Source organism: Oncorhynchus mykiss, chromosome 21, assembly GCF_057628025.1.
Source record: "Oncorhynchus mykiss isolate SJ-2025 chromosome 21, ASM5762802v1, whole genome shotgun sequence".
Taxonomy (NCBI): Eukaryota; Metazoa; Chordata; class Actinopteri; order Salmoniformes; family Salmonidae; genus Oncorhynchus; species Oncorhynchus mykiss.
The window spans coordinates 40,282,501-40,296,259 of record NC_143042.1 but is presented as its reverse complement, the minus strand read 5'-3'; the positions used below and the strand labels follow the sequence as shown (position 1 = coordinate 40,296,259).

Genomic DNA, 13,759 nt, shown 5'->3' with positions numbered 1-13,759 from the left:
AAAAAATAACTATTCTGCAAAAGCATGTCAGTAGTTTTACCACAATTTTACAATTGCAGCGAGTTACTGCTGAAATGATTGTTTTGCTTGTCATCAGTATCACAAGTGTTTCTGGGTCACAGTCTTGCTGCTGCATGTGTGCGTGCCGCCCGTTTCCTGCCTGTGCTGTCCAAGGTGCTGCATTCGAGAATATGGTTAAAATCAACATTATGGTTAACCAACATGGTGAGCCGAGACATCAAACTAAGTTGTGCTCACTGCTCTCATCCTGTGTAAAGTTTAAGTAGTCTTTTTTTTTTTTTTTTTTTACTTGGCAAATTAGGCTACTGGATATTAGACCAGACAGTTCAATGTCGGACAATACTGCTTCACAAATGTTTCACTCCTGTCCTGATAGGCTATCACCCCCCCACCCCCATCTCTTTTTTTTGTTCCACTGAAACAGGAAGTTTAACGGCTGCTGCTTACGCGTGTTCTATATATTTCGCCTCTGTAGATACACACTCCCAGTCGCCTCACCCAGACACCCACGGATATTGTTACAGTTATATCAGTGCAATGGAGTTATTCAAGGAGGCAGTGGATTACCTTGAGACACAGCATATCCCAGGCAAGTACATTAGTGTGTCTTGCCATAAGTGTGGGTTTGTATGCATGTTTTCTTTCTGTGTAAATGATGTGTGTGTTTCTACTCTATCTCAGTGGAGGCTGTAGGTGGTACAGGGCCTGATCCACTGGAGGATGATGTGTTTCCAGAGGAGGATGTGTTCTCCCCCCTCCAGACAGACAGCATGGACCTGCCCGACACCCCCGTGAGTTATTGCCCTATGGCGCCTAACATGGCGCCTTCCTCTCCTATTGGTCAGACCTGCACACACACACACGCACGCACGCACGCACACACACACACACACACACACACACACACACACACACACACACACACACACACACACACATTTACAGCAGAGTGTTTTCTCTGCCTTTAAGGTCCTGCGTACCCTGGAAGAGATGCTGGTTAGGAGGCTCATGGTCCTGAGAACGGTCCTGGATAGTGAGAAGATCTACCTCAATGAGCTAGAGACACTGTTAATGGTAACACACACACACATGAACACACTGCTCAGGGGCTTTGGTGTGTTTATTTGTTTCTAAGGGACCTTAAGCACGCGGTTATGTATGGTGGCATACAGCATCATTTGCAATAACAATTACAACACATGTTTTCTGTTGGCTCTGTTGTCGGGTGGCATACTGCTTCCTCCTGTAGCCACAACACTTCTGTAATTCTTTGTTGAGAGAATTACTTCTCTCTTTTGTCCAGGGCTTGATTTCATTATGAAAACCATGCTCCCTCCCCTTTCTACCTGTTGACTCCACCTCACAGTCCTGAAAGGGATAAGGTGTAATATAAACTGTAATATAAGGTGTAATATAAGCTTCTGGAAAGGATTGCTTTCTCCATATTGCTTACAACTAGTGAACTAGGGCTGAGGGAAGTGGGTGAGGTTTTGTATTGGAATTCAACCATTACAAGTAGGCAGCATTAGGAGTGAGTGAGTGTGATAGGAAGTGGTTTTGCAATAACGAGTGACCAAGTCCTTTTTTTTAATCTCTTAATTTCTCTTCTCCTTTATCTCCATCTCATTATAATAGTCATGCTTCTGCTTTTGTGTCAACAAGCAACACAAATAGAGAAATAACCCCCACTTGGTTTGGTATCGTAAGTTTGGTCAGACCCAGCCATGTTGAAAAGTATGGGCTGTTCATCCAGATGCTTGTGTTTAGTGTGAGTACTGTATGACAGTGTGTAAGAGAGAATTTGTAGTGTGCGTTTGTGTGCGCTGTGAGAGTGGGTGTCAAAAAGGCTTTTGACAGATACATGTGTCCTGTGTGTCTATATTTACTAACGTGTGAACATTTAAGCTGTGCTCGTCATTCTCTTCTCTTCTCACCCCCATCCCTCACCTCCCTTTCTCAACTTTTTTTTATCACATCCACTCTTTGTCTCTCTCTCTGTCTCTCTCTCTCTCTCTCTCTCTCTCCCCCATCCCATCCCTCACCTCCTTCCTTCCCCAGCCTATGAAGGCCTTGAAGGCCACAGCAGGGACGTCTCAGCCAGTTCTGTCCAGCCAGCAAGTCCGAACTGTGTTCTATCAGGTGCCTGAGCTCAGAGACCTGCACAGAGACTTCTACACTTGCCTGAGGGACCGCCTGGGGCCGCTGGGGCCACAAATACACCCAGAGACAGACCCGAGGCAGGGGCCGGGGAAAGAGCAGGGCCAAATGGGCTTCCACCTAACTGTTGGAGACCTCTTCCTTAAGATTGTGAGTTACTCCTTCTGCTCCATCCATCGTTTTATTGACTCACTATCAGCTACAGGTGTCTTATTTCACACCTATTCTCACACACACAGGTGAGCCAGATAGGTGTGTATCGTGGTTTCATAGATAACTATGAGAGTGCTGTGGAGATCGTGAGGAGGTGTACTCAGACTGACAAGCGCTTCAGAATACTGGCTGAGGTAAGATTCAGAATACTGTCCGGGGTAAGCTTCAGAATACTGGTTGATGTAAGCTTCAGAATACTGGTTGATGTAAGCTTCAGAATACTGGTTGATGTAAGTTTCAGAATACTGACTGAGGTAAGATTCAGAATACTGGCTGATGTAAGCTTCAGAATACTGGCTGATGTAAGCTTCAGAATACTGGTTGATGTAAGCTTCAGAATACTGGCTGAGGTAAGATTCAGAATACTGGCTGATGTAAGCTTCAGAATACTGGCCGAAGTAAGCTTCAGAATACTGGCTGAGGTAAACTTCAGAATACTGGCCGATGTAAACTTCAGAATACTGGCTGAGGTAAGTTTCAGAATACTGGCCGGTGTAAGCTTCAGAACACTGGCTGATGTAAGCTTCAGAATACTGGCAGAGGTAAGTTTCAGAATACTGGCTGAGGTAAGTTTCAGAATACTGGCTGAAGTAAGCTTCAGAATACTGGCCAAGGTAATCTTCAGAATACTGGCTGATGTAAGTTTCAGAATACTGGCTGAAGTAAGCTTCAGAATACTGGCCAAGGTAATCTTCAGAATACTGGCTGATGTAAGCTTCAGAATACTGGCTGAAGTAAGCTTCAGAATACTGGCTGAAGTAAGCTTCAGAATACTGGCTGATGTAAGCTCACATTAAGCATCTCCAATCCAAAATTAAATTTAGAATTGGCTTCCTATATCGCAACAAAGCATCCTTCACTCATGCTGCCAAATATACCCTCGTAAAACTTGCCACGCTAACGATCCTTGTCTTCGGTGATGTCATCGATAAAATAGCCTCCAATACTCTACTCAACAAACTGGATGCAGTCTATCACAGTGCCATCCGTTTTGTCACCAAAGCCCCATACACTACCCACCATTGCGACCTGTACACTCTCGTTGGTTGGCCCTCACTTCATACTCGTCGCCAAACCCACTGGCTCCAGGTCATCTACAAGTCTCTGCTAGGTAAAGCCCCACCTTATCTCAGCTCACTGGTCACCATAGCAGCACCCACTTGTAGCACGCGTTCCAGCAAGTATATCTCACTGGTCACCCCCAAAGCCAATTCCTCCTTTGGTCGTCTTTCCTTCCAGTTCTCTGCTGCCAATGACTGGAACGAACTGCAAAAATCTCTGAAGCTGGAGACTCATATCTCCCTCACTAGCTTTAAGCACCAGCTGTCAGAGCAGCTCACAGATCACTGCGCCTGTACATAGCCCATCTGTAAACAGCCCATCTATCTACCTACCTCATCCCCATACAGTATTTATTTATTTATCCTGCTCCTTTGCACCCCAGTATCTCTACTTGCACATTCATCTTCTGCACACATACTATTCTAACATCTACCACATCTACCATTGGGGTGGCAGGGTACCCTAGTGGTTAGAGTGTTGGACTAGTAACCGGAAGGTTTCAAGTTCAAACCCCTGAGGTGACAAGGTACAAATCTGTCATTCAACCTAGGCCGTCATTGAAAATAAGAATTTGTTCTTAACTGACTTGCCTAGTTAAATAAAGGTAAAAAAATCCAATGTTTAATTGCTATATTGGAATTACTTTGCCACCATGGCCTATTTATTGCCTTAACACCCACTCACTGTATAGACTTTTTGTTTTCTTTTGTTCTACTGTATTATTGACTATGTTCTGTTTATTCAATGTGTAACTCTGTGTTGTTGTATGTGTCGAATTGCTATGCTTTATCTTGGCCAGGTCGCAGTTGCAAATGAGAACTTGAGCCTACCTGGTTAAATAAAGGTGAAATAAAATTAAACAATAAAAATTTTAAAAAAGCTTCAGAATACTAGCCGGGGTAAGCTTCAGAATACTGACTGATGTAAGATTCAGAATACTGACTGATGTAAGATTCAGAATACTGACTGATGTAAGCTTCAGAATACTAGCCGGGGTAAGCTTCAGAATACTGACTGATGTAAGATTCAGAATACTGACTGATGTAAGATTCAGAATACTGACTGTTGTAAGATTCAGAATACTGACTGATATAAGATTCAGAATACTGACTGATGTAAGCTTCAGAATACTGACTGATGTAAGATTCAGAATACTGACTGATATAAGCTTCAGAATACTAGCCGGGGTAAGCTTCAGAATACTAGCCGGGGTAAGTTTCAGAATACTGACTGATGTAAGCTTCAGAATACTGACTGATGTAAGATTCAGAATACTGACTGATGTAAGATTCAGAATACTGACTGATGTAAGATTCAGAATACTGACTGATGTAAGCTTCAGAATACTGACTGATGTAAGATTCAGAATACTGACTGATGTAAGCTTCAGAATACTAGCCGGGGTAAGCTTCAGAATACTAGCCGGGGTAAGCTTCAGAATACTGGCTGATGTAAACTTCAGAATACTGGCTGATGTAAGCTTCAGAATACTGACTGATGTAAGCTTCAGAATACTGGCTGAGGTAAGATTCAGAATACTGACTGATGTAAGATTCAGAATACTGACTGATGTAAGATTCAGAATACTGACTGATGTAAGATTCAGAATACTGACTGATGTAAGCTTCAGAATACTAGCCGGGGTAAGCTTCAGAATACTAGCCGGGGTAAGCTTCAGAATACTGGCTGATGTAAACTTCAGAATACTGGCTGATGTAAGCTTCAGAATACTGACTGATGTAAGCTTCAGAATACTGACTGATGTAAGCTTCAGAATACTGACTGATGTAAGCTTCAGAATATTGACTGATGTAAGCTTCAGAATACTGACTGATGTAAGCTTCGGAATACTAGCCGGGGTAAGCTTCAGAATACTGACTGATGTAAGCTTCAGAATACTGGCTGAGGTAAGATTCAGAATACTGACTGATGTAAGCTTCAGAATACTAGCCGGGGTAAGCTTCAGAATACTAGCCGGGGTAAGCTTCAGAATACTAGCCGGGGTAAGCTTCAGAATACTGGCTGATGTAAGCTTCAGAATACTGGCTGAGGTAAGATTCAGAATACTGGCTGATGTAAGCTTCAGAATACTGACTGATGTAAGCTTCAGAATACTGACTGATGTAAGCTTCAGAATACTGGCTGAGGTAAGATTCAGAATACTGGCTGATGTAAGCTTCAGAATACTGACTGATGTAAGCTTCAGAATACTGACTGATGTAAGCTTCAGAATACTGACTGATGTAAGCTTCAGAATACTGACTGATGTAAGCTTCAGAATACTGGCTGATGTAAGCTTCAGAATACTGGTTGATGTAAGCTTCAGAATACTGGCTGATGTAAGAGAGACCGACATTACTGATTTGGAAATGTGTGCATTGCAACATCTCTCTCTCTCACTCTCTCTCTCTGTCTCTATGCACTTGTTACCTCGAACGAAACACATGAATTATTAGCAAATTCATAGTTGAAGTTATGCAATATCACAACCTTCTCACACTCCCTCTCTCCTGTTTTCAGAGTATGATGTTTTATAATGGATCAGACAAATCTAAGACGGAATACACCTTTGAGGGTAAGATGAAGGTTTTGCCTCTTGTTAAAGAGTCACTGCATGTCCCTCCACCCTCCACTGTATGAATCACATGTTGTTTGAATCCCTGCAGCTCTGCTGTACAAGCCTCTGGACAGAGTCACCAAGACAACCTTAGTGCTGCATGTAAGAGTGTCCCCCCCATTCCGTTCACTTAACCACCGACACTCATCTCTACACTTACCACTCTATCTCCTGTCTTCCTCCCCTTCCCACTTTCTTTCATCCTTCCTATTTTCTCACTCCTACCTCTCTCGTCTCCTGTATAGGACCTGCTGAAGCACACTCCCCAGACGCATGGTGACCACCCCGTGCTGCTGGAGGCTCTGAGACTGTCCCAGAGCTTCCTGTCTGGGGTCAACGAGGGGTCACAGTGCAAACAAGAGGTCACCCTCAGCAGGGGCATGGTGAGATGGACAGAGAGGACACACACACACACACACAGACAGACAGACGTAGATCCACACACTTGCACACACACTTACGATGCGCAGAGCACTCACCCTTATGATGCACACACATGGATACACGCACCTACTTTAACTACACACCCGTATAAAGTTTCACACACCGTATCATGACTGTCGCTGTATGTGTGTGTGTGTTGCAGCGGCGTCAGCTGATGCGTGATGGCTTCGTGGTGGATGTGTGTGAGGGGGGGCGTAACCTTTGCCATCTCTTCCTGTACACTGACCTGCTGCTATGCACCAAACTCAAGGGCGGGGCCCAAGGGTGAGTGACAGGTCCAGAATGTGTGTGTTGAAGTTTATTAAGAGACTTTCTTTTTTTTAAATCACACAGAATGTGTGTGCATGCATCTGTCCATTTGTTTGTTCATTTGTGTGTGTGTGTGTGTGTGTGTGTGTGTGTGTGTGTGTGTGTGTGTGTGTGTGTGTGTGTGTGTGTGTGTGTGTGTGTGTGTGTGCGTGTGTGTCCTATCTCCCAGTAAGCAGGCCCAGTACAGGTTCTGTTGGTACCTGCCCCTAGCTGGACTGAAACTCCGCTGGGGACCAGAGATGGAGCGCACCACAGACACACACCAGCGCATACACACCATGAGAGCTAAGATGTACGTGCTCAGACACGAACTGCGACAGATCATGGTTAGTCTTTATGTGTGTGTGTGTGTGTGTGTGTGTGTGTGTGTGTGTGTGTGTGTGTGTGTGTGTGTATGTGTGTGTGTGTGTGTGTGTGTGTGTGTGTGTGTGTGTTGAGTGAGTGTGTGTGTATTATCCAATACAACCATTACGCTGTAAAGTAATCAGATTTAAAATGTTAACTGTGTGTGTGTGTGTGTGTGTGTGTGTGTGTGTGTATTATCCAATACAACAACACTGTAAAGTAATCAGATTTAAAATGTTAACTGTGTGTGTGTGTGTGTCCTACAGAAGCCTGTCCCACTGAAGTCCTTGGCCGCTCGAACTTCAGAGCGAGGCAGGAAGAAGATGGAGCACCTTGAACTGATGTTTCTCACACAGTCTCCCTTCCTCCCCCTGGAACTACACAGCCCCAGCGGCAAGGTACACACACACACACACACACACACACACACACACACACACACACACACACACGTTTTACGATCCTTGTGGAGACCAAACAATTGATTCCCATTCAAAATATTATTTTCTTCTAACCCCTAAACCTAACCCTTGCTTTAACCCTAACCCTAACCTTAGCCCTTAACCCCTAACCCTAATTCTAACCCTAACCCTTATTCTAACCCTAACCCTACTCCTAAACCTAACCCTTAAGCCTAAAATAGCCTTTTTGGTTGTGGGGGACCAGTGAAATGTCTCCACTTGTCTGAATTGTCCTTTTTTTACTATCCGTGTGAGGACGTCTGGTCCCACACACACCTAAACCCTCATACACATACATCCCCCTCTGTGTGCGTTATTTTTCAGAGCCATACTCTGGTGATGTCATCTCTGTATGAACTAGAGGAGTGGAGAGAGGCCATCCACAGACTCACCGGAGATAGTGAGTGAGAGGGTAGTGTGTGTAGGTGTGAGTGAGTGAGTGAGTGAGTGAGAAATTGTGTAAGTATGTGAGTGTGTGTGTGAGTGAATGAGTGAGTGATTGAGTGTGAGAGAGTGAGTGATTGAGTGAATGAATGTGTGAGTGAGTTTGTGAGTGTGAGTGAGTGAGTGAATGGTGTATGAGTGATTAAGTGTGTACTGTATGTGAGTAAGTGAGTTAATGAGGGAATGAGTAAGTGAGTGAGTGAGACAGTACATCAATGGTTGTAGTTTGTTGCACAGTATGCCATTCAGGTGGTCTATGATGTGTCTGTGTGTTATTTCTCAGACATAGAAACGGTTCCTCCAGATCTGCTCACCTTGACCAGCTCCTGTGTTAAACTGAGAATGACCCAACAGCCTCCCCTACACGGCATACTGCCTCGTGAGACATCATTTCAGACACACCTTTCTCATGATCACTTCCATTCACTTTCTCTTCTCTTTATCTATCATACTCTACATTTCACCCTCTCACTCGCTCTATGTTGCTCTCTCTCATGAAGTGCAATTGGTTTGATGACACATTCAATTCGTTTTAGCCCAATTTTTATAAGTATTTCAATTTGAATGTGTTTTTTAATGGCGTAGAATGCCCTAAGTGCTTTCTCTTTCAGTTAATTCACTGCCTCATTTAGGTGTCCAGTTGAGCTTATTTTTAAACCTAATTAATTGTACTGTAAGCAGTACTCTATATATTTTTTACCAATTGAGAACTTTGGTCTAATTCCCTGAGATCTGTATCTTCTCTGGAAAATCATTATTTTTGTATTTTGGGGTTTACTGCTTACGGCCCAGGTCTGGCCGTACTGCTCTAGCAGGTCCAGGCTCTGCTGTAAGCCATGTGCTGTGGGTGACAGCAGGCACAGGTCCTATGCGAAGAGCTAGCATTTAACCTATGAATAGTGGAAACTAAAACCAGGGGCTGAGGATTTTTCTAGAATAGTGGCCAATTCGTTGATGTAAATATTGAAGAGTGCAGGGCTCAGATTGCAACCCTGGCGAAGGCCCTGCCCATGGTTAAAGAATTCTGTTATTTTCTTGCCAATTTTGATGCTGCACATATTGCCATATTGATTTAATTAGGTCATACCCCCTACACCACTTTCAATAACTGTGTAGAACAGTCCTGTATGCCAAATAGAATCAAATGCTTTTGGAAGTTGATAAAGCAAGCAAATGTGTTGGTATTATTTTGGTGGACATGTTTATCTATCAGGGTGTGTAGGGTGTAAATATGATCAGTCGTGCGATGTTTTGGTATAAATCCAATTAGGCTTTTACTCAAGACATTGTGCTTATTAAGGAAGTTTAGAACTTTTACATTTATAATACTACAGAAAACCTTCCCCAGGTTACTGTAAAAAAATGCCTCTATAATTGTTAGGGTCAATTTTGTCTCCGTTCTTAAAGATTAGGAGGCCATCAGGTCCCCTTGCTTTTTTAAATTTGAGGGCCTGAAGTTTCTTATAGAGCTCCTGGTCAGTAATAGTTGAGTTTCTTATAGAGCTCCTGGTCAGTAATTGGGGAGTCCAATGAATTTTGATTGTCCTTTATAGGTTTTTCTAATCCATAAATTTCTCATGAATTTGGCGTTGTTCTGCGTTTGCAACAATTTGAACGGTGTTGTAGAGTGTTTTAAAATGGGTTATCCATATGTCACCATTTTGTATCGCTAATTCTTCTAGTTTTGATTTATTTTGTTTTTTCCAATTTTGCCAGAAGTTGTTTGTGTTTATGGATTCCTCAATTAGTGTCAGCTGCTTGCTGTTGTACTGTGCTTTTTTGGTTCTGCATGTACGTTTATAGAGTTTTAAAGTCTCACAGTAATGAAGGCGTAATTGACCATTATTTGGGTCTCTGTGCTTTTGGTTTGATAGTGTTAAAAAAAAAAAATCTTTGCATTTTACAATCTGCATCAAACCAGTTTTTTGGGTTTGTTTTTTTATCCATTTGAGTTGTGCTTATTTTGCCGTTTGCCTGAATATATTGTTGATGTTTTTTTTGTGCTAGATTGATGCCTCCTTCACTGTGAGTGGATGTGGTATCCAGAAAGTTATTTAAGTGTTTAGATTTTTTGGTTACTTGTTGCTTTCTGGTATTCTTCTGTGATCTTTTGAGCCCATCTGCATGAACTTCTGATTTTGTACAGCTTATTGGGCTGTGAATGTGTGGCTGGTTGATCTGGTCATGTAGAAAGAAGCTCTGTGTTTAAAAAAAAAAGCTGCCTCAGTGGCCATGTTGCTATGGTTACCACCAGTAAACAGTTGGAGCTAGCCAGTAACATTTGAATTGAGCTATTCTGCACGATTCAGATTGCTTTTTCAACTCACACTATGTCAATCTTTTCCTCCTGTGTTGATCTTCAGTTGTACAATTTGATTACCAAGATACATTTAGCTAATTTAATTTTGTTAATCTCACTCTTGACAACCAGAAAGTTATAACCAGTTCTTCTGCATGACTGCCTCTCTCTCTGTCTCTGTCTCTCTCTCTCAGAAAGTGAGGAGGAGTCTCTATGTGGGACTCTCAGTGTAGCCATTCACTCTGCCTGTGGATTACAACAGCCAGCCAGTGAGTATCCGCACACTATATCTACCATATATCTAACACTATCCAAATGCATACCACAGTGTCTATATCTTACCCAGACACAGTACATACATACAGTATACTCTACCCTCATACTCCACTGTAACACAAACCAGTAAGCTCTTTAAACAGACTGTCTCACTACTCCCTCCTAGGTGTGTATGTGTGTGTGGAGGTGGATGGCTTTGAGTTCTATGAGAGCCAAGCCCAGACCCATTCCTCTGTCAGCAGCCTCAGCCCTCACTGGGACCAGGTAAGATGCTGTACCCAGGCTAGATGTCTTCACTGGTCCACCTGTACCTAAATACCCGAGACCCGGTCCGGGACCCAGAATTTGAAAATAATGTCACGGGTCTAGGTCGGATCTGATGTGGGAGGCCGCTACTTTATATTGTTGTTTGTAACAGTGTAGGACATGAAACAGCCTCTATCTCAAGGCCATCAGACTGTTAAACAGCCAACACTAACATAGAGAGGCTGCTGCCAACATGCAGACTCAAATCTCTGGCCACTTAAATAAACGGGCTTAATTAAGGTATCACTAGTCACTTTAAATAATGCCACTTTAATAATGTTTACATATGCTACATTACTCATCTCATTTGTATATACTGTATTCTACACCATCTACTGCATCTTGCCTATGCCACACGTCATCGCTCATCCATATACACATGTACATATTCTTATTCATCCCTTTACATTTGTGTGTATTTCTGTGAATAAGGTAGTTGTTGTGAATTTGTTAGATTACTTGTTAGATTTTACTGCAGTCGGATCTAGAAGCACAAGCATTTCGCTACACCCGCATTAACATCCGCTAACCATGTGTATGTGAACAATAACCCTTGATTTGCTTTGAAAGCGCATATGTCAATTAGCCTAGCCAGCTTAACTAGCTTCTCCCGGTTTGATGCTGTCAAGACAGGTACTACGTAATCATATTGGATTATAAATATCCTAGCTATGGCAGCCATTACTCTACTATAGCGTGAGTTGGCTTGGTTGGTTGCTGTCTCTCTCTCATCTCTCGCTCCTCCCTGTTAACCACGTCACTTGCTACAGATAGCAGGCCCCTCACCAGCAGCAACAGGAAATGTGAATTATTACGTTGATTATAATTAATGGACATTTTTGTAGGGGATGATATAATTTTCATACGGGAAAATGTTCAACCTCAAATACACTACAATTTTTAAATGTCCTGCTTTGCATCAAAGTTCTCCTGCAACAGAGTGATCAAATTAAGATTCTACATCTATAAATAATGATGATGCATTTCAGTGAGGATGCTTTTATTTAAATGTTTTCTTATAAATTACCATTTGAACTTAGTCATGCTACCCGTACGTCATCAACACTCCTATTTGACAGTGGCTTGTGTTTGTCCTCAGGAGTTCTCATTCCAGGTGGATGGGGCTCAGAACCTCAGGGTGCTGGTTGTGTTACAGCCAGAGGTAGGAAAGATCTGTGAGGGCCAAGTCCTTGGCAAGACCTCCATACAGGTGTGTGTCTGCATCTGTGCCTAGATGTGTGTATTATTATCTGTCCTCCCATGTTTAGAAGGTGTGTGTGTGTGTGTGTGTGTGTGTGTGTGTGTGTGTGTGTGTGTGTGTGTGTGTGTGTGTGTGTGTGTGTGTGTGTGTGTGTGTGTGTGTGTGTGTGTGTGTGTGTGTGTGTGTGTGTGTGTGTGTGTGTGTGTGTGTGTGTGTGTGTGTGTGTGTGTGTGTGTGTGTGTGTGTCACAGGCAGCTGGTGGCACCTTAATTGGGGAGGACAGGCTCATAGAGGCTGGATTGGAATGGTATCGAAGACATTAAACACATGGTTTCCTTGTGTTTGATGCCATTCCATTCACTTCATTCCACTTCATTATTATGAGCCGTCCTCCCGTCATCAGCGCCCTGTGCTGTGTGTGCATGTGTGCGTGCGCCTGTGCTCACCTGTTCATGTGTATGTGTTCTAGCTGGACCCAGCCCTCCTACAGAAGCGATGGAGGAGACAGAATGTATCTCTAGGCCAGGTGGTTGTGAGTCTGTCTCTAAAGTACTACCCTCACCCTCTAGACCGGCCCAGTCTGGCCCCCGCCCAGCAACAGCGCATCTTCTGCATGCCCATTGGAGATGTGGCACAGTGAGTCCTGTCAATCATTACAAATAGCTTTAAGGACCTGAGATTTTGGCACACTGGGTGCATCTCAATACTCTAAAGCAGTGGCAGGCAGCCTAGCGTTTAAGAGCGCTAGGCCAGTAACCAAAAGGTGGCTGGTTCAAATCCCTGCGCAGACGAGGTAAAAAATGCCCTTGATTAAGGCACTTAACCCTAATTACTCCTGTAAGTTGTTAAAATGTGGCAAACAAATTTTCCATGGTCTTCAATGAGGTCCAGGGGGCCAAACTGAAAATTGGTCATACAGTGGGGCAAAAAAATATTTAGTCAGACACATTGTGGGATTTTTAATGAATTTATTTGCAAATTATGGTGGAAAATAAGTATTTGGTCAATAACTAAAGTTTATCTCAATACTTTGTTATATACCCTTTGTTGGCAATGACAGAGGTCAAACGTTTTCTGTAAGTCTTCACAAGGTTTTCACACACTGTTGCTGGTATTTTGGCCCATTCCTCCATGCAGATCTCCTCTAGAGCAGTGATGTTTTGTGGCTGTTGCTGGGCAACACGGACTTTCAACTCCCTCCAAAGATTTTCTATGGGGTTGAGATCTGGAGACTGGCTAGGCCACTCCAGGACCTTGAAATGCTTCTTACGAAGCACCTCCTTTGTTGCCCGGGCGGTGTGTTTGGGATCATTGTCATGCTGAAAGACCCAGCCACGTTTCCTCTTCAATGCCCTTGCTGATGGAAGGAGGTTTTCACTCAAAATCTCATGATACATGGCCCTATTCATTCTTTCCTTTACACGGATCAGTAGTCCTGGTCTCTTTGCAGAAAAACAGCCCCAAAGCATGATGTTTCCACCCCCATGCTTCACAGTAGGTATGGTGTTCTTTGGATGCAACTCAGCACTCTTTGTCCTCCAAACACGACAAGTTGAGGTTTTACCAAAAAGTTATATTTTGGTTTCATCTGACCATATGACATT

The 13,759-nt window shown here is 43.2% G+C and overlaps 1 protein-coding gene across 1 annotated transcript in view; it reads left to right on the top strand.

Moving 5' to 3' along the window:
- Positions 1-340: 340 nt before the first annotated feature.
- Positions 341-13,759, top strand: part of LOC110500586 (active breakpoint cluster region-related protein) — a 17,270-nt gene continuing 3,851 nt past the window's right edge. The window contains exons 1-17 of the mRNA XM_036957987.2: positions 341-610; positions 703-812; positions 991-1,095; positions 2,080-2,328; positions 2,418-2,525; positions 5,974-6,028; positions 6,120-6,172; positions 6,316-6,453; positions 6,657-6,778; positions 6,993-7,149; positions 7,435-7,566; positions 7,954-8,029; positions 8,357-8,452; positions 10,567-10,641; positions 10,815-10,912; positions 12,054-12,164; positions 12,625-12,791. Of these exons, the coding sequence (XP_036813882.2) occupies positions 559-610; positions 703-812; positions 991-1,095; positions 2,080-2,328; positions 2,418-2,525; positions 5,974-6,028; positions 6,120-6,172; positions 6,316-6,453; positions 6,657-6,778; positions 6,993-7,149; positions 7,435-7,566; positions 7,954-8,029; positions 8,357-8,452; positions 10,567-10,641; positions 10,815-10,912; positions 12,054-12,164; positions 12,625-12,791 (1,904 nt within the window). The 5' untranslated portion in view covers positions 341-558. The remainder of the gene's footprint in view (positions 611-702; positions 813-990; positions 1,096-2,079; positions 2,329-2,417; positions 2,526-5,973; positions 6,029-6,119; positions 6,173-6,315; positions 6,454-6,656; positions 6,779-6,992; positions 7,150-7,434; positions 7,567-7,953; positions 8,030-8,356; positions 8,453-10,566; positions 10,642-10,814; positions 10,913-12,053; positions 12,165-12,624; positions 12,792-13,759) is intronic.